This window comes from Eptesicus fuscus, chromosome 2 (assembly GCF_027574615.1).
Source record: "Eptesicus fuscus isolate TK198812 chromosome 2, DD_ASM_mEF_20220401, whole genome shotgun sequence".
Taxonomy (NCBI): Eukaryota; Metazoa; Chordata; class Mammalia; order Chiroptera; family Vespertilionidae; genus Eptesicus; species Eptesicus fuscus.
In genome coordinates, this window is record NC_072474.1 from 83,018,213 (window position 1) to 83,041,563 (window position 23,351).

Sequence of the window (23,351 nt, forward strand, 5' to 3'; positions counted from 1 at the left end):
CACCCCTGCTCCTGTCCATGGGATGGCAGCCTCCTCTCACCTCGGCCCACAGCCGTGGACTCATTCCCGTCTTCCCCACAGCCTATCCGTTACTGGGTCGTGGTAGTTCTTCCTGAATAGTCCCTCCAGTCGGCCTCTTCCCTCTCTGTCCCATTGCTGCAAACCTGACTCAGGTCCCTAGGCCCACCCTGTCTCAATCCTGCTGCAGAGGCCTCTGAAGTTGCCACTTGAGTCACGTCTCTCCAACATTCAGAGATGCTGGAATCCCAGCTTCTGTCCTTGACGCAGCGCTCTCCCCGAGCCAGACTGGTGGGCTCCCTCGCTGTTCCTCTGGCAGGGTGGTGCTTTCCTGTCTCTGCACCCCTGCTGTCTGAGGGTGAAACCTTCCTGGGCAGAGGCCTGCTTCCGAACTGCAGGGCCTGCTCAGATGCCGTCTCCTTTTCCCAGCCACCCCTGGTTCAAGGGATGTGTTGCCTCCATTCCCTGGACGAGCAATTTGTCTCAGCTCCAGTCATAAGGAATTTACTTTGAAATAAAAACAATAGCTAATACTTGCTGAGCATTTACCCCAGGCCAGGGGTAAATTGTTTATTTGCTGTATCTTGTTTAATCTTTCTGATCATCTTAAAGACTTCGGTGTTACTGCCCCATTTCACAGATGAATAAACTGAGAAGTTAAATAACATGTACAATGCTACATAACTCAGATGTGGTAGTGCAGAATTCCTGCTTCCAAAGTCTGTGCTCCAGACTCACTACAGACCATTCCCTCCCCAGCATCTTATTCTCAATCTCCATGTGTTGAACCTCCCCCATCCCCACCGCAATAGATTACATTTGGAAAAGAGGAAGCAATTCTTACACACCTTTCCCTGCCAATGTTTGGCAGGGCCCCATCATGATAAACTATTGGTTTTTCATTCCCGCTAAAGTGTAAATGACTAACAGTTAGCTACCATGACTAGGTAACGTTTCCTTAAACTAATGCCCTGAAATTAAACCTAAACTCTGCTGCTGCGGGTTTAGTCCTTTTTTTCTCCTGCTCTTGCTGTCCTCGGCTGACATCCTTGAGACTGTGAGCTGGATTTCCATCCCGAGGTCCAGCTGCCACATCACCGCACCTCCGGAAGTTCCCAAAATGACCTGCCTTGGCAAGTGGCTCTGCTCTTTTATTAGCCATACCGTTACTGCTTCCCCTAATTTAACATCAGGAAGTCTGCACGTGTTTCATCTTCTTCCCCGTCTTGGCCATAGTGCTTTCCTACTATTCTTTTCCCATTTTGTACTGTTGTTTGGTGCTTTTCCCTTCGATGTGTTATCAGAACTCCATCTGCGGATTTTTGCCAAGTTGTGTGGACTCTATCTCCATATGTGGTATCTCGGTTCTTTCCTAAACGCTCCTTTTTTGGTGTGAATACACATACTCGGCACACACTCTTCCAGGACCCAGCATCACTGAGAGTCCAGATGAGTGTGGTTTACAAGCCTACCGTAACTACAGAAGTCTTTGTACTCCGCTGTCTTAGCCATATTGATACATACTCAGGGAGAGCTATAATGCAAATAGCAGAAGCCAGCATGTGTGGGGATGACAGATTATCTTTTCTCCCTAGCAGATTTACTCTTCTCATTAGGATTCACTTGATTACTATATATTTAAATTAATTCTCATCCCCTGATCATACACTAATTGGTTGGTGAGTGGCCAAGAATCGTTGCTTACTGGTGATGTCCTTGCTTACTGGGTTGTCCTCCCTCCTCTCATCTATTATCGATGCCCTACCCTTGACTTGAAGCTCTAAGCCTCATCTCCTTTTGACATTTTGAACAGCTCCAGTTCCCACTTAGTTCTCCTCTGGGATCCTGCTGGGTTCAGAGTTAGTGCCACACAACTTAGTGCATCCTTGTTCTCTAATGCTTTCCCCAGCTGGGCTAACTGAAGATGCCAGTGTCCTGATGCAGTCAGACTGGAGTCAGGAAGTCTGGAATCAGATGTCCTTCATGTTCATTGGGAGGAGGGGCAGCCAAGAGTGTGTGCAGTGGGAAAGGGCATCAGTAAATCAAGAATAACAACATTACTAGAGGCCCAGTGCATGGATTCATGCACATTGAAAGGAAATTAATTAGAAGGTGGCTGGTGGGATGGGACTGGGCTATATGGGCTGGACACGCTCGACAACCTCCCGCAGTCCCTCCCTGGCCGGGTGCACCTGGGGCGGTGCCAGGCTCGAAGGGCATCTGCAGAGTGAGCGGGGTCCCTCCAGCAGGTGGGGTCCCTTGGCCTAGACTGTGGGGATTGGGCCAAAACCAGTTCTCTGACATCCCCTGAGGGGTCCCGGAGTGCCAGAGGGCACTCTGCAAAGAGGTAATGAGAAGGTAACGGTAGGTGAGCATGATTGCCAGTGTCAGAGCATGAGTTTGGGTTGAAGTGAGAAGTAGGAAAGAAAGTGGATTTGTGGAAGTAGGAAAAAAAGTAGAAGAGATGATGGGGGAAATGAAGGAGGCAATGAAGCAAAAACCATTATGTCATTGAATACAACAAAATTGGACAAAAACTGACTATTAAAGAGAATTTAACTTTTCATTATTTCCCAAGCTCAATGGAGTATATTCAACTTCAAAACATGACTTCTCCTAACAGCTTCTATGTAGCTCTTTCAGATAAAAAACAATCGGCTAACTAAGTAACAGCTGATATCTTGATAAGCTCTTTTTTCTTTCCATCACTGGGAGAAAGAAAGAACTTCGTTGTGAGTCACATACTAGTACTTGCTCTAATTGCTCAGGCCAGAGACATCTCTGTCCTTCACATATGCATTCCTCCCCCATGGACCATCTTTATTCCCTAAACCTGCCTATTTTGTCTCTAAAATTCCTTTCACCTTCAACCAAAGTGCAAACAATAGGTGACTTACCCCTGTATTAGTTTTCATTGCTGTGTAACAAATTGTCCCAATCATAGTGACTTAAAACAATAAACATTATCTTATAGTTTCTGTGGATCAGGAATCTGGTTACAGTTTGGTTACCGTAGTACATACATTTAGGAGATGAGGAGGAACAATGGGCTGGTTTACAGGGGACGAGAGCCCCAAAGCCAGGTGGTACAACCTTAGAATCTCAGCGCTTCATGGATGTTGAAGGTGCCCTGTGACCGTGCTCTCAAACATTCATGATAGGGACATTCACTTCCAAACCGAGAGAGATTTTCAGACCTGCTCTGGTTTCCTCTTCTGTAAAAATAGGTAAGTGGCTGGTTCGAGGTCACTTGGCTATAATTGGCAGACAAGATTCCAGAGCCAAGTTTTCTGTCCCCAAGAGTGCTTTGGGTTTTTTGTTTTGTTTTGTTTTGTTTTTTTAATAGAAACATAGTAAGGACATCTTAGGTCATGTCTGGAGAGTGTTTTGTGCTCTGTAGGAGACTAGGAAATTGTTCACATACTTCTTTTACATTACCCCCATGTTTTGATAGGATGATAAGTTTTAACTCTGTTTTCATTATTACAATTTTATGTAAAACCATAAATGAATGAATTGCTGGTCAAGTTCAAAATTAATTTCATTGCAGGGTCTTCTCCTCATGACATTTGTGTGTTTTGTGATAACTGCCCTTTTTAGCTTCTTCAGAACAAAGTCAAAATATTCCAGATTTAAATCCACCCATATTAACCAATGTCACCCCAATAAATTTAATTTTTAAAATCTATCTCTAATTCTTTCTTTTTTATAGCTTTAGTGATTTCCCAGAACATAGTTATTTCTGGGTTATAATCAAATAAGAGGACAAAAGTCCTCTGCTAGTCTGTGGGTCATTTATCTAGAACTCAATTCGAAGGGCCTAAGGAGTGTGATGCAGATAGGTGGAGATTGTGCAGGAGACACCTAACTCCTTCTAGGTCCTTTTAAGGAGGCACTGCTTCATTAAATTAAATTTTTAATTTTCTTCCAAATTTGAAACATTATTCTTCCTTGCTACATCTTCATTTAAGATCTGGCTTTTCTCATTTCATTTCTTTCTTTTTTCTCCCTCTCTTCCACCTCCTCCCTCCCTTCTTCCTTCTTCCTCTTTTCTTTCAAGGAATGATTTTATTTTTTTTAAAGACACCATCTAAGGAAACTAGACAAGAATTATATTTAAAAAATAAATAAGGGATTGCTACATGAACTTAAAGAGTTCAGAAAATCAAAAGAGATTGAATAAGAGCTGAGTCGTGAAATGTAAGAAAGAAAATGGAGTAGCCTAGTTTGGGTACAGTCATCTGAGACAGAAAGATATGGGTGGGTTTGAGGTGGAGAATGCTTTGGAATAGACATTCTCACACCAGCCACCAGGCGGCACTGCAGATGACTTGGTTGCTGCCTGGAGTTGCCCAGGGTGGGAAAGGGGAGCAGGGAGGTAGTGGGCAGTCATTTAATTCTATGGACAGGATGTTTGCTAGACACAAGTGTATGCGAGCAGCCTAAAGTCCTTACCAGAACAAGGGTAAGAATAAATAAATAGTTGAGCCTATTCTGCTGTTTGTTCCTGTACATGTACATATGTTGAGACTTGCTTTAAGTGGAATCCAAACACGGAGCATGGCTTAGATGGTAGTGTTTATTATTATCCTTGGCCTGGCCTCCAGGATTGATTTTGAGCTTTCTGCCTGAAAATGAGCTAAGGAACTAAAAGTTCCTTTATTCTTACAAACAGAAATAAATTCTGGACCTGGTTTGGCATTCTTGGAAAGAAGGCAGAGTGGAAAGAGTTAGAAGTCATTTGGTAAAGAGTCATTTTTGCTGCACTCTCCTGCGGTAGAACAGAACTTTTGGGTCGATGCTCAACCACTCAACCACTGAGCCACACAGGCTGGGCAATACAGAGTTTTGTTACTTAGAAATTTTATAGAATTCTAGGGATACCCTGGTAGCAGAATTGACAGAATCATTTATGATTTTAGAATGGACCAAATATTGACTCAGCCCATTATCCTAAAGTATTATATGTATTCCAGGGATTGGGAGAGAGGAGGAACCCATAGTATAATTTGTCCTAATCTTGAATCCCCAGTGATGGCTCTCATTGAAAGTATTTGTGGGTTTGCCCTGGCTGGTGTGGCTCAGTTGGTTGGGTATTGTCTGATGCACCAAGAAGTTGTTGGTTCAACTCCTGGTCAGGGCACATGCCCTGGTTGCAGGCTGGATCCCAGTAGGGGCATGCAGGAGGCAGCCTATCAACATTTCGCTCTCACATCAATGTTCCTCTCTTCTCCCTTCCTCTCTCTCTAAAAAAAAAAATCAATAAACTATTCTTTAAAAAAAGAAGAAAAACGTATTCCTAGGTTTAAATATTTTAAAATTCTTCTTGCTCCTCCTTAAATGTTCAGCTTCCTGGAAGGAGGAGATTAGAGGGAGATGAATATAATGGATCCCCTCTATTCAGTGCTTCAGTTTTAATACAATTCATTCTAAATTTATACTACGATTGTTGGTGCAAGGATAGACACAAGACCAGTGGAACAGAATGGAGAATCCAGAAGTAGACTCACTCATGTATGGTTAACAGATTTACTACAAAGGCACCATTATAATTCAACTAGAGGCCCAGTGCACGAAAATTTGTGCATTCGAGGGGGTCCCTCAGCCCAGCCTGACCCTCTCGCAGCCCAGGACCCCTCGGGGAATGTCCACCTGCCATCTTAGGCCCACTACCTGAGGGATCGGGTCTAAGCCGCAGTCGGACATCCTTAGCACTGCCAAGGAGGCAGGAGAGGCTCCTGCCACCGCCACTGAGCTTGCAGCTGTCAGCCTGGCTTGTGGCTGAATGGAGCTCACCCTGTGGGAGCGCACTGACCACCAGGGGGCAGCTCCTGCATTGAGCATTCTGCCCCCTGGTGGTCAGTGCGCATCATAGTGACTGGTCGTTCCGCCGTTGGGGTCAATTTGCATATTAACCTTTTATTATATAGAATAGGAAAAGGATGGTCTTTTCAGCAAATGATGCCAAGGCAAGTAGATATCCTTAGGGGGAAGTGGATGAACCTAGACCTCTGCTTCATAGCACACACAAAAATTAATTCAAGATGATCACAAACCTAAAGTGAAAGATGAAACCATAAAGCTTATAGGAGAAAACAGGAGATCTCTCTGGACTTGAGCTAGGCAAAAATTTCTTTAACCGGACACAAATCATAAGAGAAAAACTTGATAAATTGGACTACATTAAAACAAAGACTATCTTAGTTTTTAATTTTATGCCCTGGGAAGAATCCATAGCATGCCCTGGCGGGAAATCAGGCAGGGAAGCTTCCCTGTACGCTCTCTGCCCTGACCGAGATAGGTGACTAACTGCCTGACTGGAGGGAGACACACAGGTTAAACTCAGGGCTTTGCTGCAAGGCTGAGACCTCCCAATGAAAACGCCTGACAATCCTTGTGTGGCTTTGAATACGTGAAAGGCAGCTTTGTTCCAAGCCCTCCAAATCTCTTCTCGGAACAGTCCCTTGAGATCCCCTGAGCTTTGATGTCATCCTGCTAAATCCTCGTGTGGAAAAGAGGACAAAGCCACATGGGGGCCCTCAGAGAGGTGAGCGAAAGTAGTTCAAAGTCCAGCAGATCCGGTCCTCTGGTGTCCAAGCCCTTGCAGTCCCAGGGTCCGGGAGGAAGCCTGGGGTGGGGGGAGGCCCGGCCAAGCCCTTTGCAGGGTCCTGTGTTGGTGCCGTCAGACTAGGAAGCATCGGAGACAGCCAGAAACACACATAAACACAGCACCGCCAGGCTCACCACATCCACGTTTGCAACAGAAAAACCAAGACCCCCGGCCAAGACCCCCGGCTTCCTCTTTAGGCCTATGGTGCAGAGGGAAGGAAGCATGGAATATATTTTGGGCTTTCAAAACTTTGATTGTTTGGCACATTCTTGCAAAGTTGGGGGGGGGGGGGGGGAAGGGGGGATAAAAATGCCCCAGGGATTACTAACAAAAAATATCAGCTTCTAATACTTCAGATGAGTGGGAAAAATCTTACATGCTGGGAGCATTTCCTTTCCGTTTCGAGAAATTAATGGTTTGCTGGAAATAGCCTGTTGCAAAAGGGGAGACTTCGTGTCCCTTGAATGCTGATGATGCCAGAAAACTTTCCAGGCCTAAGGGGAGGTTGTGCCTTTCCCAGGACTCCGAGGCAAGCTGACCCTGCAGTTAGACATTCGGCTGCAAGACACAGGCGGCAGAGAGCTGAGATTCAGAGTGAATTCTTTTCTTTCTTTTTTTAATATATTTTTATTTATTTCAGAGTGGAAGGGAGAGGGACAGAGAGATAGAAACATCAGTGATGAGAGAGAATCACTGATTGGCTACCTCCTGCACTCCCCACACTTGGGATTGAGCCTGCAACCTGGACATATGCCCTGACCGGGAATCAAACCCTGACCTCCTGGTTCATAGGATGACGCTCAACCACTGAACCACACCGGCCGGGCATTCGGAGGGAATTCTTAACTCATTCACTCGAGAAGCGCACTGAGCCTGATAGGTTTGGTCCTGGAGTGGTGGCTGTCCCACCCAGAGCCCAGGCCCCCAGCTCCGCTCCCTCCTCTGTGGACTGTCCCTGGTCTCTCTGGGGGACTGGGGGCCTGAAACCTGGCATTCAGAGTTAGAAGTAAAATTCCAGGTTCCACCTGTTAAAAAGTAGATGTGCACATCTCTCCTGCAGATTTGGGGAGCTGGCACCTCAGCAGAAAAGAGCAGGGAGGCCAGATCTTTCAGTGTCTGTTGGCTTCCAAAGCGTTGCATTTCACCCTGGCAGAGAGCTCAGTTGGTTAGAATGTGGTCCTAATGTGCCAAGGTTGTGGGTTCGAACCCCCGTTAGGGCACATATAAGAACCTATCAATGACTGCATGAATAAGGGGAACAATAAATCTTGTTTCTCCCCCCACACACACACCTTCTTCTCTTTCTAAAATCAATGAAAAATAAATTTAAAATAAAAAGATGTTGCATTTCAGAGCTGGACCAGAAATCATCCACTGGGTTTACTTGCATCTGCTCTGGGTAACACGTAACACATTGAAGTCCTGAGACTTTCCCGTAATGTCTTATCTAGGTTTGGTTGCCTCTCATGATTAGAGCAGGGATCAGCACGTCTTCTGTGTAGAGCCAAATGGTAAATCCTTTAGGCCAAAGAGTCTTTGCCATAAATGCTTCACTCTGAGCATGGCTGTATTCCAATAACATTTTTTAAAATATATTTTTAGAGGAAGGGAGAGGGAGAGATAGAAACATCAGTGATGAGAGAGAATTATTGATTGGCTGCCTCCTTGCATTCCCCCAACTGGGGATTGAGCCTGTACCCCGGGCATGTGCCCTTGACCAGAATCGAACATGGGACCCTTCAGTCCACAGGCCAACACTCTATCCACTGAGCCAAACCGGCCAGGGCCCAATAACATTTTATTTTATGGACAATGAACTGTAAATTTCTTAAATTTTTAACATTATGATATACTAGGACCCGGTGCACGAAATTCGTGCAAGAATAGGCCTTCCTTCCCCCTGCTGCTGGCACTGACTTCCCTCTGGCACCCGGGACCCGGGCTTCCCGCACAGAGAGAGGCCTCGCCCACCCACTGCAGCCTGCCGGTTGGTGGCCTGGGACTTCCACTTTGGGGCGATTGTGGAGCCCCCCAGTTGATCGCTGGTGGCCTGGGCCTCCCTCTGTGGGGCGATCATGGGGCGATGGCCGGGCCCCCAACCAATCACATCACACCCGCCTTGGCTAGCCTGGCGCCAGTGGGTGTCATAGCGTGGTCCCAGATGGTCGTTCCTCTGTTTGGCTGTTCGGTTAATTTGCATATTATGCTTTTATTATATAGGACTCTTTTTTTTTTCAACCACTTAAAGATGTAAAGACCACTCACAAGCCATGTAGAAACAAGGAAGAGGATAGATTTGGCCCACAGGCCAGAGTTTGCCAACCCCAAGAGCTCTTCTGTCACAAAAAGGATGCCTACATTGATGTTAGTGCTAAGGACCTTCTCACTGGAGGGGATATGATAGAGAAGGCCGAGGGATGTGTGCCAGGATTGAGGGGATAGGAGGTGTCACTCTGGGCTCTCCCTGGGTGGTCCCATACCCAGGACTCAAATCAGACAATGCTTTCCGCAGGTGCCCCCACTTGCCAATGCCCTCTGCCAGTGACCTGGAACCTGAGAATCCTAGAAAGAGCCCTCTCCTTGGGGGCCCTGGTCACACCCAGTAGATCTGTCACCACTTCTCTTTTACCCACTGCCTCCTCCTTCCACCTTCTTCCTTAACACTCAGGCCACTTCTGTTCAGAAGTGTCTCCCAGGGCGCCCAGCACCTCATGTTGATCTCTTTGATGAAAGTTACCATCCCTGCCTTATCACCACTGACTCGCCAACCTCAGATGCCAAGCTTCTTAAGGCAGGAACTACCTACCATCTTTTCAGGGTACTCAGCACATTTTCAAATATCTTCGTAGATTGTTGTATGTTGCCACAAAAAAAAAAAAAAAATTCTGGTAAACAAGAAAGAAAAACATGGAACATTTTGGAACTAAATTTTCACTATATTAATTGGAAAGACCCAGATAATGCAAAACAGCTGGTAAGTTCAAACTCATTTAAGCATGACTTGAGAGAGTAGAAAACCTTATAAACAATAAAATTTTCTTCCTATTTTTGTTTTTGTCTAGATGTACACATTCTCAAACCATAGCTTAAAGTCATGCTGGTGGCCAAGGGATGCCAGCCTGGTCTTTGAAATTTGCTTCAGATCATTCACAGAGGGGACAGCGTCATAAACATAATCAAGTATTGATCTCCTAGCATGCTGACGCTAAAGATTGCTTTAAAAAAATTCATTTGGCTTTGTGCCCTCTCTTGTAGGTCCTTCCATTGTGACTCCCCCCAAGAACATCTGGAATGTCACTGGTGCCAAGGTGTACTTGAGCTGTGAGGTCATCGGAATCCCAACCCCTGTCCTCATCTGGAACAAGGTCAGTGACACAGACTTTAAGAACACATCCTGGACCGACGTGCTCCTCTCACTGCACAAGGACGGTACTAACCTGAAACCCTCAGTGGTTCCATTGCCTGCTGCTCCTCCATGAGACCTATGGCAATCTTCTAGAAATGTCCCTGGGATCTAACCAACATTTTTACTGACCTCCAAATAGCCCCTGCTCTGCTTTTGTTAGCAGTGCTGGAGCAGGGAGCCTCAGGAGCTGGGAAACTATAATGCTGAACGCCCAAACTCACCCTCGTTGTGCATGTGTGAGCATGCCTGTGCTTCAGTATGAGTGTCAGCATGTGCGTGCATGGAGAGGGGTGTGCCCCTTGGAGGGTGAGTTCCTTAGCCAGGTTAGCTGAGTTCTAAGTCAGGATTTCTTAGCCTCAAGCACTGTTGATACTTTAAGGCAGATAATTCTGTGTTGTGGGGGCTGCCCTATGCCTTGTAAGGTGTTTAGCAGTATCCCTGGCCTCTACCCATTACATGCCAGTAGCACCCACCCCCTCACTTGTGACAATTCTCCGGACATTGCCAATGTCCCCTGGGGGAAAAAATTACCTAGATTGAGAGCCACTGCCCTAAGCCTCAGTTTCCTCCTCTGTGTCATGAAAGTAGCTTATAATCCTTGGAAAGATTACATAAAGGCAGGTAAAATCACTTGGCTTGTCAGATATGTCGTTGGCACCACTTGTTAGTTACTATTCCTGGAAATGTTTCCCTTCAGGTCGTATTGTTTTGTGTAACTATCTTCTGATTTGAAGGACAACATATTCTCAGCATGTCTGTAGAAGGGAAAATATTTGCCAGGTCAAATACTTAATGATTGCCCTGTACAGTATTTTATATTTCCCTATTTGTATATTTTGACTTGTTTTTAGCACCCCCCCCCCCACAAAAATCCTATTAAGTAAATTTCATCAGACTAGTGCAAACAAAAAGGAAATCTATTTCCGTAAAAAAGGATAACCAGACACTTATCTGTAGCAGGTTTACTTCTCTAGCAAGTTCTAAGATGAATGACGGTCACTTGATTATTTTGTTTGCTTGGTGTCTGACCAGAGGAGCAGTTTCTGGAACTCTGGGAGGGATTTTGGCACCAGAACTCTTTTTGTTGCAAGTTGTAGAACTCACTTCAAACTAGTCTAGGCAAAAATAATGGGGGTGGGAGGTCGAGTGGGTGGTGATTCCAACTTCAAGGGCAGCTGGATCCAGATACAGTGTGCCCAGCCTTGACTCTGCTCCCAATGTACTGGTCTTATTCTTTGCTTCCTCCTCACTGTGAGCGATATTGTCACTGGCAGCGCCAAGTTCACATTATCACGGCTTCATGATCCCAGAGGAAATTTTGTTCCCCTCTCTCTACTGCATTGTACAATTCCCCCGTAGGACCTTGATTCACATTGGATCACCTGCCAGCCTCTGACGCCCCCATGTGGCCAGAAGGCTGCATCGCCCCCATCAGGCCCTCTGGTGGGAATGAAGTCAGCGTTTTTCCCCAGAAAATGCCTGGGGGTGGGCAGGGACAGCACCAGCTGCATTACAACTATCCTTTGCAGCTGAAATTTGTTAAAGGAAGCAGTGAAATTTCACCTCAATAAGTTATTTTTTTAAAGGGGAGTGAGAAGCAATGAAGAGCAAAAATGCAGCTGATGGGCGTGTACCTTCTGGCCTTCATGGCGAAAGCTGCTGTTCCTCTTTTCTTGTTTGGAGGCTACTGGTTTGTTTGGGGGGCGGGGAGGGGGGGAGGAGGAGAGGCAGAGGAACAATATTTCCAAAGAATGTCCACACAAAGCTCTGCAGCACTCTAGGGATTACACAGTGGAAACCAGGGTGACCCAAGTGTCCAAGGCGTGTGACCTATTGACAAATCCAGCAGAATAATTTCTCCAGCCCTTCTTCTGCCCCTTCCCAGCTAACGTACACATACCCGGGGAATAAATCTGCCCCGGGAATCTTTTCCTTTAAGCTTCCCCGATTGTGTGGGGCAGATCCCATGGGCTTCCCTAGGGCTTGTCAACTGGGGGGAGGGGAGTTGGGGGAAAGGAAAAAATAATTTTCTACAAATTTGCCAGAAACAAGCAAAAACGCAGCTGCTAGACTCTGCTGATTTCCCTCTGCCTTCAGCGTGTAATTTGTCACATGGGTGGCATAAAGCAGTTGTTTCAACCTGCAGATCATGAACCACCAGTGAGTTCTGAGTGTAATGTAGGAATCACAGCCAGCATTTTCTTAAAAATAAAAAATAGAACAGAAAATATCTTAAGGCATCACTTTTAGTAAAGGCATCATTTCCTAAAACCTTCCTTTGGTATGTTCCACGTCACAATGCAAAATGTATTTCTTACTTTGGGCCATGTCAATTCACTTTAAAAGTCATGGCTTAAATAATTAAACAGGACTTTTGTTCTCTCTCCACTGTCCTTGTAACCAAACTGCTGAGAATACAGGCTTTCTATGCATTCCCATGTCCAACTCCACTTTAAAGCACAGAACTGGTTTTTGGGTATAAATATTAGAACACTGAGGTTCAAAGGTGGCATGTCTTTCATGCTCCAGGATTCTCAGCAACACCTGAACTATCAGGACACCCCTTCTCTCCAGACACCAGGCAACAGCAACAGTTCTATGGTGGTCACAGCCTGAGTGGTCTGTGATTTCCTGGTCAGTAGTTATCTTGTGATGTTAACCTGCAACCTAGATATGTGCCCTGACTGGGAATAGAACCCTCAATCTTTTGGTTCATGGGACGACACTCTGAACAACTGAGCCACCCGGCCTAGGCCATAGTTTGCCTTCATAAAAAGGGGGAAAGTTACTATTGGCCTCAAACCAAGGAAACTGCATTTCTTAACCCATCCTGAATCTCATGATACACACAGGGATAGGCAGCAAGTTTTGTCATGAGAATGACATAGGCATTTATTTGACAGACGTTTTTGTTCTCAGGACTTTAGTAAATATTTGATGAACCCTTAGCCCTCAAAACAAAGAAGTGGTATTTAACTAAACCTACTGTTTTTCATTGATGAGGCTGTTGCAGAAAGAACCCCTGGCATCTGGGCTCCTGCAGAAGATCCCAAGCATCAAACCTACCTAGCACTGGGTGATACCATTTGCCACTCAAACACGTCTTGGGAAGCAAGAAAAGGCCCAGCACAGAGAAGCAGGATTTATAAGGGCATAAGTAAATGATGGTGTCCAGTGGCAGGAGTATGATGTGTATTCCCCAAGCATGCAGAAAAATACATTAATACATATAAGGTTATATAATTTAAAATATGGGGAGGGAAACTGACAGGGATAAGAGGATCTATATTTTATGTACCTGTTCAGGAAAAAGTAATATGAAAATTGCTAGTTTTAATCCAGTTAAAAAATCTGATGTACTCCTTGTGCCATTATAGAAATGTGGTCACTTCCAAGTTGATGATTCAGGGCAGAGAATGCAGACTATTTCCCTCTTTTTTGCAGGTAAAAAAGGACGATAACAGATTTCACAGGACAGAACTCTTGCCTGGTGACCGGGACAACCTGGCCATTCAGACCCGAGGTGGCCCAGAAAAGCATGAAGTAACGGGCTGGGTGCTGGTGAGTAGCAGGAGCTGGCAGGGCTCTCGTTGTTGGAATCAGACACGGCGGGCCTGGCAGAGACGCCCGGTGCACTGCCCGGCTGGAAGCACTCACACGGAGCTGCTGCTCCACTTCCAGATGCAGCTGAGAACAGCTGAAGTTCATGGGATGTTTGGCAATGACCAACAAATAAGAACTAATTTTTTTCCCTCTACTTCAAAGCAAAATTCTCTCAGACCTGATCCACGCATTAAGTACTTTAATCAAGTACTGATTAATAGTTATTTTACTTGACCTTTGATAGTTGTAGATACTCACTGTGCAGTACCAAGATCATACACCCACCCTATCAAGGTCTTCCTCCAACTGCTGTGTGCACCTCTCCAGTTGTTAACCTCTGCAGTGTGACCGAAAGTTGTAGGTAACATTTCCTCAGCATCTCCCCAGCAGACCAAATCCAGTAGTTGTATAATTCTCCTAGGACAGGTCTAGCACTATTTCTAGCAGTATCTTTGCTGTGAATTCCCTAGTTATCTTAGGAAACAAAACGACTTCATTGAGACCACTAGAAAAAGAGAGGACCAGCATAGAGGCACTAAAGATTCTTTTCCGTTCACAGTTATCTCCACTCAGTAAGGAAGATGCTGGAGAATATGAGTGCCATGCATCCAACTCCCAAGGACAAGCTTCAGCATCAGCAAAAATTACAGTGGTCGACAGCTTACATGAAATACCAGTGACTAAAGGTAGGCACTAATCTCAAGGCCACTTAAGGACTAGTGCTTTTGCTTAATGAAGAACAGAACCAAGTTAGAAAGTATCCGACAGCCCTTAATGAAATTCTGTAATGTCAGGAATCCACAGGGGCATTAAGTGTGTAATCAAAATGTAGAGCACACAGCTCCAGAAGTACATCCGGGCGGTTGATGGAATGCTGTTATTACAGTAGACTCAGATGCTTTCACCTTATACATGAGACAAAAACTCAAACTTGACTGGGATGGCTTACATTTCCCATGACTATCCACATGGCATTTTTCCTTGGTGTTGTGACTATTATATTAAATTCCCATTTAAAAGGAAATGATTGTGGGTCCTTCCCTTTGAGCTCGTTGTTTAAAAAAGCCAGAGAGGAGAGTATATTGGCAAGTACCCAACTCTGTTCTGCCTCTATCCACTCTCGTGTCAAAGCTTCCTCTTAAGCACCCATCCTAGTAGTATCAGAATGATACTACTTTACAAGTATATAGTTCTATTAGACTGATGTCTGGATTGGCTTTTCCTTAAGCCAAAAATAAGAACAAAATTTATTATCAGCATTTGTCAAACCATTCCTCTGTGTGGATCACTCATCTGTGGTATGAAAGGAAGAAATACCAAGTAAAGATGTTTGATCAGATTCTCTTCAGCCAAGATGTGTAAAGCCAGGAGATGAAACAGATAGAGCTAAGAGTCATATGTTTGAGTCTCAGCTCTGCCACTATTCCACTTTAAATTGTGAATGACAGCTGGATGACAAAGGAAAGGTCCTTACCCTCTCTGGATCTCAACTTGCTGGTTTGTGAAATGTGCTCTGCCAGTTCTGTAAAGTCCATCTCTTGCCCTGGCTGGTTTGGCTCAGTGATCAGAGCGTCGGCCTTCGGACTGGAGGGTCCCAGGTTTGATTCCTGGTCAAGGGCACATGCCCGGGTTGCGGGCTCAATCCCCAGTAGGGGACGTGCAGGAGGTAGCCGATCAATGATTCTCTCTCATCATTGATGTTTCTACCTCTCTCTCCCTCACTTCCATTCTGAAGTCAATAAAAAAAAAAAGTCCATCTCTTACACACAGACCAATACAACAAAATTGCCTTCCACATTTAAAATTGTATAGCTCAAATTCTAAAGAGCACTCCACCATCTATCATCTATACAGTTACATATCCTTTATCCCCCACATTTTAACATCATTTATTTGGAAACACTAAGCTACCTAAAAATTAGAAAGTCAACCATGTACATACATGTAACTAATTTTTTTCTTTTTTTTAAACAGGTGAAAGTGCCAAGCTATAAACCTGAAGAATATATTAGTCTGCATAGCTAAACGTAGTCATGGATAACTACTACCCTGTTCTTGCCTAATAACCAGTTTCTTTTCATCCAGTCCACTAACACCTTAGTTATATCACCAACTTTACATAAAGATAACACATCAAGACTATCTACAAAAATTTATTACCTATTTACAGAAGAAAAGCATGCATATCATCAAACAAAACAAATAAAATGCTTTTTCTCACAATGTAACACATATTTGTTATTTTTAAAAGCCGTATCATAAAAATAAGACACAAAAGGCATTTATAAGTGTCTTGTTGAGAATCTTTTGAAAGAGCTAAACACTCATCATTCGAGGTGCAATACTCATAGACATAAGCTCCTGAAACAACAGTTTGCATGCATAAGGCATTCGCACCAAAGAAATCTGAAAGAAAGAGAAAAAAAGTAATTAGCAAAGTTATACTGAAATGAGCCTACTTCCCTACCCCAAAAAAAGGCAAAGACTTGGTGCTGAAGATGATGAACAAATGGAAAGGCTGATACAACTCATTCTACTAACTTGGCCCAAGGTGATTCTTTCTCCTAATAGGCTTTGGTATTTGACCCTTTCTGCCAGACATAAGCACCCTCCTTAAGTAAAAGGCTTTTTAAAAACCCGCTTTTGAAAAGTTCCTGTACAAGGCTTTTTCTGAAAAAATGAACAGCTTAGTGATATTAACATAGTAATGTTTAAACTGTTTTTAGGAAAAAATCAAATTTTTTTTTCCTCATTTAAAACTAGGAATCTTACAGAGGCATGCTGTTCAAAATTGTGAAAATGCCAATCTGTCCCATCACACTACATCTGCCTGGGTAATTAGCCCAACATGGTTATATCCTAAACAGTTAACAACTGGCCAGAAAGTCTATACGCACCTGGGTTTTATTCCGACAGCCCCTGCATTCATACGTATGGGTCCTGGTGTTAGCAATCGCCATTATTCCACAAAGATTGCAAACATGAACCTGATATGGATCTGATGCCTCAAACAGTCTTTCCCTTAAAAACTGGGCTGCCCCATGGGCAATCTGACAGTCTCGTTCCATTTCTCCAAAACGCAGGCCACCATCCCTGTTAAGAGAAAAACAGATTATTTTGTATTATTTTCTACTAGAGGCCCAGGGCACAAAATTTGTGCACAGGTAGGGTCCCTCGGCCTGGCCGGCGATTAGGGCCGATCAGGTTCCCCGCCTCTGCCTCCTCCTTCCCTCGCCACCTGCACGCCTCCCCCACACTGCTTCCCCTGCCTCCACCTTCCCTCACTCCCTCAGCGCCCCACCGTCACCGCTGGTCACCCGCCATGTTCTGCACCGCCCCCTGGTGGTCAGCACACATCATAGCAAGCGAACGAGCTCCCATTCTCCTGGTTGAACTCCCAAGGGGGCACTTTGCATATTAGCCTTTTATATATATAGATATCAACAGCACCGTGACTAATGGCATAGGTAAAGAATGACATTAGTAAAGAAGAATTAGACTCTAATTTGTATATACTAGCATTTTTTCTACATGGGGGGAAGCAGAGAAGTCTACCAACTATTTAATGTGCATTAGAAGGTCCCAACATAGAGTAAACACATTAGATTCTCTCATATAGCATACTAGTGGTCCAGTGCACGAATTCATGCACGTTGAAATTAATTAGAAGAAGTGTTTTAACAACACTATTCGCCCTTTCTCTATAATAGAATTGTCAACCAAATTCACAATCATCAATGACAGATCGAAACACAAGCATGTGATTGGCACAAGAGCTTTATATGTATCACGCATGTGCGAGTAAACTTAGCCTTACATATAGAATAAACTTGCTTTAATTAGAACTGCTTTTCTGATGTAGCTAAACTTTTTCCAGTCCAGTGAAGCACCCCAACTTCTCTTTCAGGTAACTGTCAGCAACACAGCAGTAAATATCAACACAAAGCACATTATTATTGTAGATCATGCAGGACGAACAAAGGGTAAAATATCTAACTGCAGCAGTGTTTGACTATATTCTGCGCAGTGAGAAAACCTGAAGTCATTTTCAAGGTCCACCATTTCTTACTTCTTTTCAGTCGGATCAAGTTTCTAAGCTTTCTAAATCTCCATTTTCCAGCTCATGAAAAGAAAATAGGATTCCACCAAGTCTCCTATCTACCTACTCCAGGACTTCTGTGAGGATCAAATGAGATGAGGCATGACACAGGAAAAAACTTCACAGACATTTGGTTAAAGTGTAAAATGTTTGCACCTGGCTATAAAGCAAAGTCATCTTCCTGGGCTGAAGAAACTCCAAGGAGGCTAGTCGCTAGGGAAAGAAAGCCAGGCGTTGCTACGTGACATCATTACCCGGAGCCTACAGCCGCTGTTTCTGGGCTGGACTGGGCTGTGGGCCGCGTTTTGCACCATGGGGTCTCGGCAGCATCAGCTGTGATTTGGTGGGCTGTCACTCCAGGGTGGTGATGAGGCCTGTATCCCACTTGGGGGAAGCCGAATGTTGCTTTGTGGGAGCCAGGTCTGTGGTGCCATTTCCCTGTAAATGGCCAGTGCACGTCATGGCAGCTCCTGCATTGAGTGTCTGCCCCCTAGTGGTCAGTGCACATCATAGTGACCAGTCGGATGGAGGGAGGAACACTTAGCATATTAGCCTTTTATATATATAGGTAATTTTCCTCATAAAATACAATGTAGTACAGAGTTGAGTCTTATCATGCTATCATTTAACTTACTAGAATTCAACTCTGTACTCAAAAATGAGTAACAAAATTTGATCTCAATAAAGTAGCTTTTCAATGAATGAGTCTCCCAGGCAATCAAGCCTGAAATGATAAACTGCTGCTGGCAAAAGGAGTGGAAAAAACGAGTGAATGAGAGGTTTTCCCAGCATGGGGGTGAAATAAAATGCATTGTTCAGATCACCAGACTGGTGGATGGTGATGGCTTCCTTAGTATTCTTAATACACAAAAACATGAAATCAGCTGAGTTTCTAATGTTATTACTGAAAAACAAATCACTGGTCAACTTTGAAGGATGCTAGATAACCAACTCATTAGCTGATAAGTAAAGGGAATGAAATAAACATTTATCTTGCCTTTACTATGTGAACTATGTCATTGACAATGATACAGCTCTCTTACCGGGATCTACCCTCCATGGGCTGTCTGTTAAGAATCTGAATAGGCCCCCTAGCACGAGAATGAATCTTGTCATCCACCATATGCTTCAAACGCTGGTAATAAGTGGGGCCAATGAAAATTTGTGATGTGATCTTTCTACCAGTGAATCCATTGTACAAGACCTGAAACAGATTTTGAAGCACAGACTTAAAAATATTGAACAAGTTCAAAGAATATATGTACATACACTGTATGATTCCATCTATATAAAAATCAAAACAGAAAAAATAATCTATACTGTTAGATGTCAATAGAGTGAAGCGGGGGAGCTAGTTACTGGAGGGAGACACAAGAGGGGGCATCTATGCATAAAAGAGTTCTGGTCATTTAATTTTCAGGATGTGGAGGCCAGTCACATGGGTATGTTCACTTTGTGAAAATTCAAGCTATACATTTATAATTTGTACACATATTTGAAGTATATACTTCAATAAAAGGTTTAAATTCTTTAAGAATGAAACTACATTGATACAGCCATTCAATGGAATAAAATGTAAGCATACAAAAGAATAAGGGCCTGGCCAGTGTGGCTCACTGGTTGAGTGTCAACCTATGAACCCAGAGGTCACAGTTTTATACGAGGGTTGCAGGCTTGATTCCCTGTAAGGGGCATGCAGGAGGCAGCCGATGAATGATTCTTTTTCATCATTGATGTTTCTATCTCTCTCTCCTCTCCCTTCCTCTCTGAAATCAATAAAAATATGTTTTAAAAAAAAGAATGAAACTACACACATACAAAAAAATACATAAGCACAAACATACCTCATTTCCTCTGAGATGGTAGCCATAATCAGACAAAAGGTTAGAAATCTTCTGCACATTAACGGCATCATTAAATGGAGTGGCATCACCAATTTCACCCTTGTTAGCTGAAACCTTTACCAAAAAAAGTAATCTTTAAAAGGCTGCTTCCTTCTATTTTCCCTTAGAAAGCTGTATCAAAAATATATTCAATTAAAAAAGCTCATTCTGAACTTTAAAAAATCTGTTATGGAAAGGTATAATATCATAGGTTCATTTTATTAACATAGTATTTATAAGTTACCTAAAAAATAAAAACTCAATTATAAGTCTTCAAATAGGAAGCTATCCATGAGAAAATTTAAAAAAAGAGAGAGACTTCTAAACACTTCCTATGGCTCAAGGAAAATACATTTTAATGCCCTAAAACCAATTACTCTACTTGTTAAGCTGCAGCCATTCTACCCTAACAAGATACTTAAAAATAGAAAAACCTCCACCAAAAGATGCACACACAGCTAATAATATAGCTATAAATTTAAGTTCTCAACGAACTAACCATCAATGAGTTAACTCTTATCTATAGAAAAGAACCAGTAAAAAGGGTAATCAACATATATATATTTATATATATATACTGCTTTGATATAGTAAATTTTATAAAAATTCTGACTTACCTATAACTGCAATTTTTTTGCAAAAAGAAAAAAGGCATAATTAATCATAAACAATTTGTGATTGGTTATGATTATGCCACATTAGCTTTTTCCAAAGTACCCTGAGTTAAATATAAGAGAAATTACCTATCATCATTTTGGAAAGAACATCAATTTGGAACCCATACTGTTAAAGAAAACCTCTTACCTTCCCTTGAAGACATTCAATCAAGTGACCAATTGTCATACGAGAGGGGATGGCATGGGGATTTATGATGATATCAGGGGTGATTCCTTCGCAGGTGAAAGGCATATCCTATAAATGAATTTTTTAAAAAAATCTTAAACTTAAATCTCTTAGCTATGGAACAAGAACTGATCCCTCTTATCTGAACTTTTCTGTGTCCTAAATTCTGTCCAATACAGCATGTTCATATACTTATTCAACACTAAAATTAAAAGTCAAGCCTTTATCACCTTTGGGCTCTTAAGTTAAATCATTTGATTTATAAAATGTTAAAACTCTGGGTTAGGAGTGAGGCAGATAAAAAATACCTACCTCTTGTCTATACTGAATACCACAAGTACCCTTTTGACCATGTCGACTGGCAAATTTGTCTCCAATCTGTGGAATTCTAACAGAGCGTACCTGAATTCATATAAAAATAGGTTAGTTAAGTCAATCTGGTTTATTTTCCATAAATAGCGATATGACAAAGCTATACTCACCCTTATTTTACAAAATTTATATCCTTCCTGGTTGAGAGTTACCATAACTTGGTCCACAATGCCTGTCTCACTGGTCCTGAGAAAAGTGCTACAGTCTCTCTTGGTATAGCGTCTATTAGTGCTCTCCAGTTCATCTTCATTTTCAGGCAGGGTGACTGTTTTGCCTATAATAACATCATCTCCCGATACACGGACCCCGGGAGCTATCAGACCATCATCATCCAGCTTGTCATATATGGCATGCCTCATACCTAAAAAGAAACAGACATGGCATTTCTAGAATGGTACTACCACATAGAAAAGTATTTAAAATGTCACATAATCCTCTCCACAAAGATTAAAAACCAAATACATAAATCAATTCTAAGTCTGAGAAGTTAACAGGAATCTCTAACACACCATGACCATCCTATATAATGAAAAGCTAATATGCAAATAGACCAAACAGCGGAACAACCAACCACTCACTATGAGGTGTACTGACCACCAGGGGACAGACACTCCAACCAGTAGGTTAGCTTGCTGCTGGGGTCTGGCCGATTGGGACTGAACGAGACAGGCCGGACACACCCCGGAGCCCTCCCGTGTCCCTCCCTGGCTCCAATCGTGCACCAATGGGATCTCTCAGCCTGGCCTGCACCCTCACGCAATCCGGGACCCCTTGGGGGATGTCGGAGAGCTGGTTTTGGCCCAATCCTGCAGGCCAGGCCGAGGGACCCCACTCGTGCACAAATTCGTGCACTGGGCCCTCTAGTTCCAAATATTATAAATTATTCTGAACTCTAAAAAGCACTAGACTGAGCACTGGAAAATCAAATTCTCCATCTGCTGGGTGACCTTGGATAAGTGTGTTGCCATCTTCTGACCTCTATATTACATGAGAATATATCTATGGCCTCTACACACATCCTCCCACAGAAATTTTCAATGTTATCTTATGTAAATCGGGACACCAATTCACTATTATATAGAACCATCCCAGGAAACGGAGTAATAGGAAGATGCCCAGGGAAACAAAACCCACTGTACTTCATGCAATACTATTAGAAGTCAAAATTGAAGCAAAGATACCCCATTTCCCTAGGACATTCTATCCATAATACCGTATACATATTTGTGGGTGTCGGTGAAAATAGTAACAACTAGAAAAGAAGTTTGAGTTTTTAGAAAAAAGAAAAAAAAAAAGCTAGGTATCCTCTCATTTATTTGTTAAATGTATACAAATACTGTGAGTAGATAAATATGGTCACACCACTATGTGAAGAGAGGAGTGAGTTCCCATGCTAATACATAAACTGAGGGACAGGACACACACAGAACAAGTGAAAATGAAGCTGAGTGTGTCCCATGATATCACACAACCTCTCTGATTTCCAAATACCCTCCTCAAAGCAGGATCTACCAGGATAGAAGAACTTGTACCAAGCCCACTCCTAGGTACAAAATATTTTGGCAAACACGCATATTTTCTTAAATATGAGTTCTAAGAATGACATAAAAACAACTCCCATGCAGCAAAAAATTAAAGGGGTGTAATAAACCCCAGAAAAAGTAATTAGGAAAACCATGCTAAGTTTGAATTCCATAATTTAAATGCCAGTATCACTTACCCTGGCATGTTTCACGTGTAGGCTTCTCAAAAACTTCTTCTTGGTCAAATCCTTTTTGAGACTCCTGTTCTTTGTATGATCGATAGAAAACAGACCTAAAAAACACATAGTTCTGAAGGTAACTTCTATTTTCCTCTAATAATAGGACTTAGAATATACCAATAATTTTTACTTAATTGATATTTGGAAAATAATCTAAATCATGAATCGAGGGTAAGAGTTATTTAACTATATTAAGGGTCAAAGTGAAGTCCTAAATGCTGTCACATGGGTCATACATGTAGCACTTGACCCATAACCTGAACACAGCTGGAATTACATGTGAGAACAGGAAGGACCTAATGTCACTGAGTCCAACCTCCCCAAAATAAGAATCCTTCCATAGGACCTCCAGAGATGGTCACCCAGGATCTGTTCCAGTAGTTCAAATGAGAAGTCTGTGACATATTAAGCTATAATTTCCAACCTCTGGTCCTAGTGCTATATCTGAAACCACACAGAAAGAAAAAATTCATCCTCTTCTAAATTCCCAGTTTTTTAACCAATCTTCATATGCAGTGGATTTGAAATTGCTTGTTAATAAAATAACAGCATAATAGAAAAGAAGATGGAAAAAACACACACATAATAATTTTAACAATTATTTATGGTCCTAAGATTATAGATTTATTTTTACTTCTTAGATGTTTCTACTATATCAAAATGCAAACATGTTATTTGCTTACAAAAGGGGTGGGGGTGGGGTCAAAATATTAGCATCTGAAAATCCTGAGATGCAGGAAGCAGTGTCTTCAGTT

General features: G+C 42.9%; 2 protein-coding genes across 3 annotated transcripts in view; one reads left to right on the top strand and one right to left on the bottom strand.

The window, feature by feature from the left end:
* IGFBP7 (insulin like growth factor binding protein 7) overlaps nt 1-15,865 on the top strand; it is a 72,507-nt gene extending 56,642 nt beyond the window's left edge. Inside the window, exons 2-5 of the mRNA XM_008140334.3 lie at nt 9,884-9,993; nt 13,479-13,595; nt 14,197-14,323; nt 15,612-15,865. Of these exons, the coding sequence (XP_008138556.1) occupies nt 9,884-9,993; nt 13,479-13,595; nt 14,197-14,323; nt 15,612-15,631 (374 nt within the window). The 3' untranslated portion in view covers nt 15,632-15,865. The remainder of the gene's footprint in view (nt 1-9,883; nt 9,994-13,478; nt 13,596-14,196; nt 14,324-15,611) is intronic.
* Nucleotides 15,775-23,351, bottom strand: part of POLR2B (RNA polymerase II subunit B) — a 45,632-nt gene continuing 38,055 nt past the window's right edge. For both annotated transcript variants that reach the window (XM_008140335.3, XM_054728796.1), the window contains 8 exons: nt 22,555-22,649; nt 20,945-21,195; nt 20,775-20,864; nt 20,424-20,531; nt 19,581-19,694; nt 18,780-18,940; nt 16,535-16,730; nt 15,775-16,043 (listed from right to left, as the gene is read on the bottom strand). In XM_008140335.3, the coding sequence (XP_008138557.1) occupies nt 15,954-16,043; nt 16,535-16,730; nt 18,780-18,940; nt 19,581-19,694; nt 20,424-20,531; nt 20,775-20,864; nt 20,945-21,195; nt 22,555-22,649 (1,105 nt within the window). In that variant the 3' untranslated portion in view covers nt 15,775-15,953. The remainder of the gene's footprint in view (nt 16,044-16,534; nt 16,731-18,779; nt 18,941-19,580; nt 19,695-20,423; nt 20,532-20,774; nt 20,865-20,944; nt 21,196-22,554; nt 22,650-23,351) is intronic.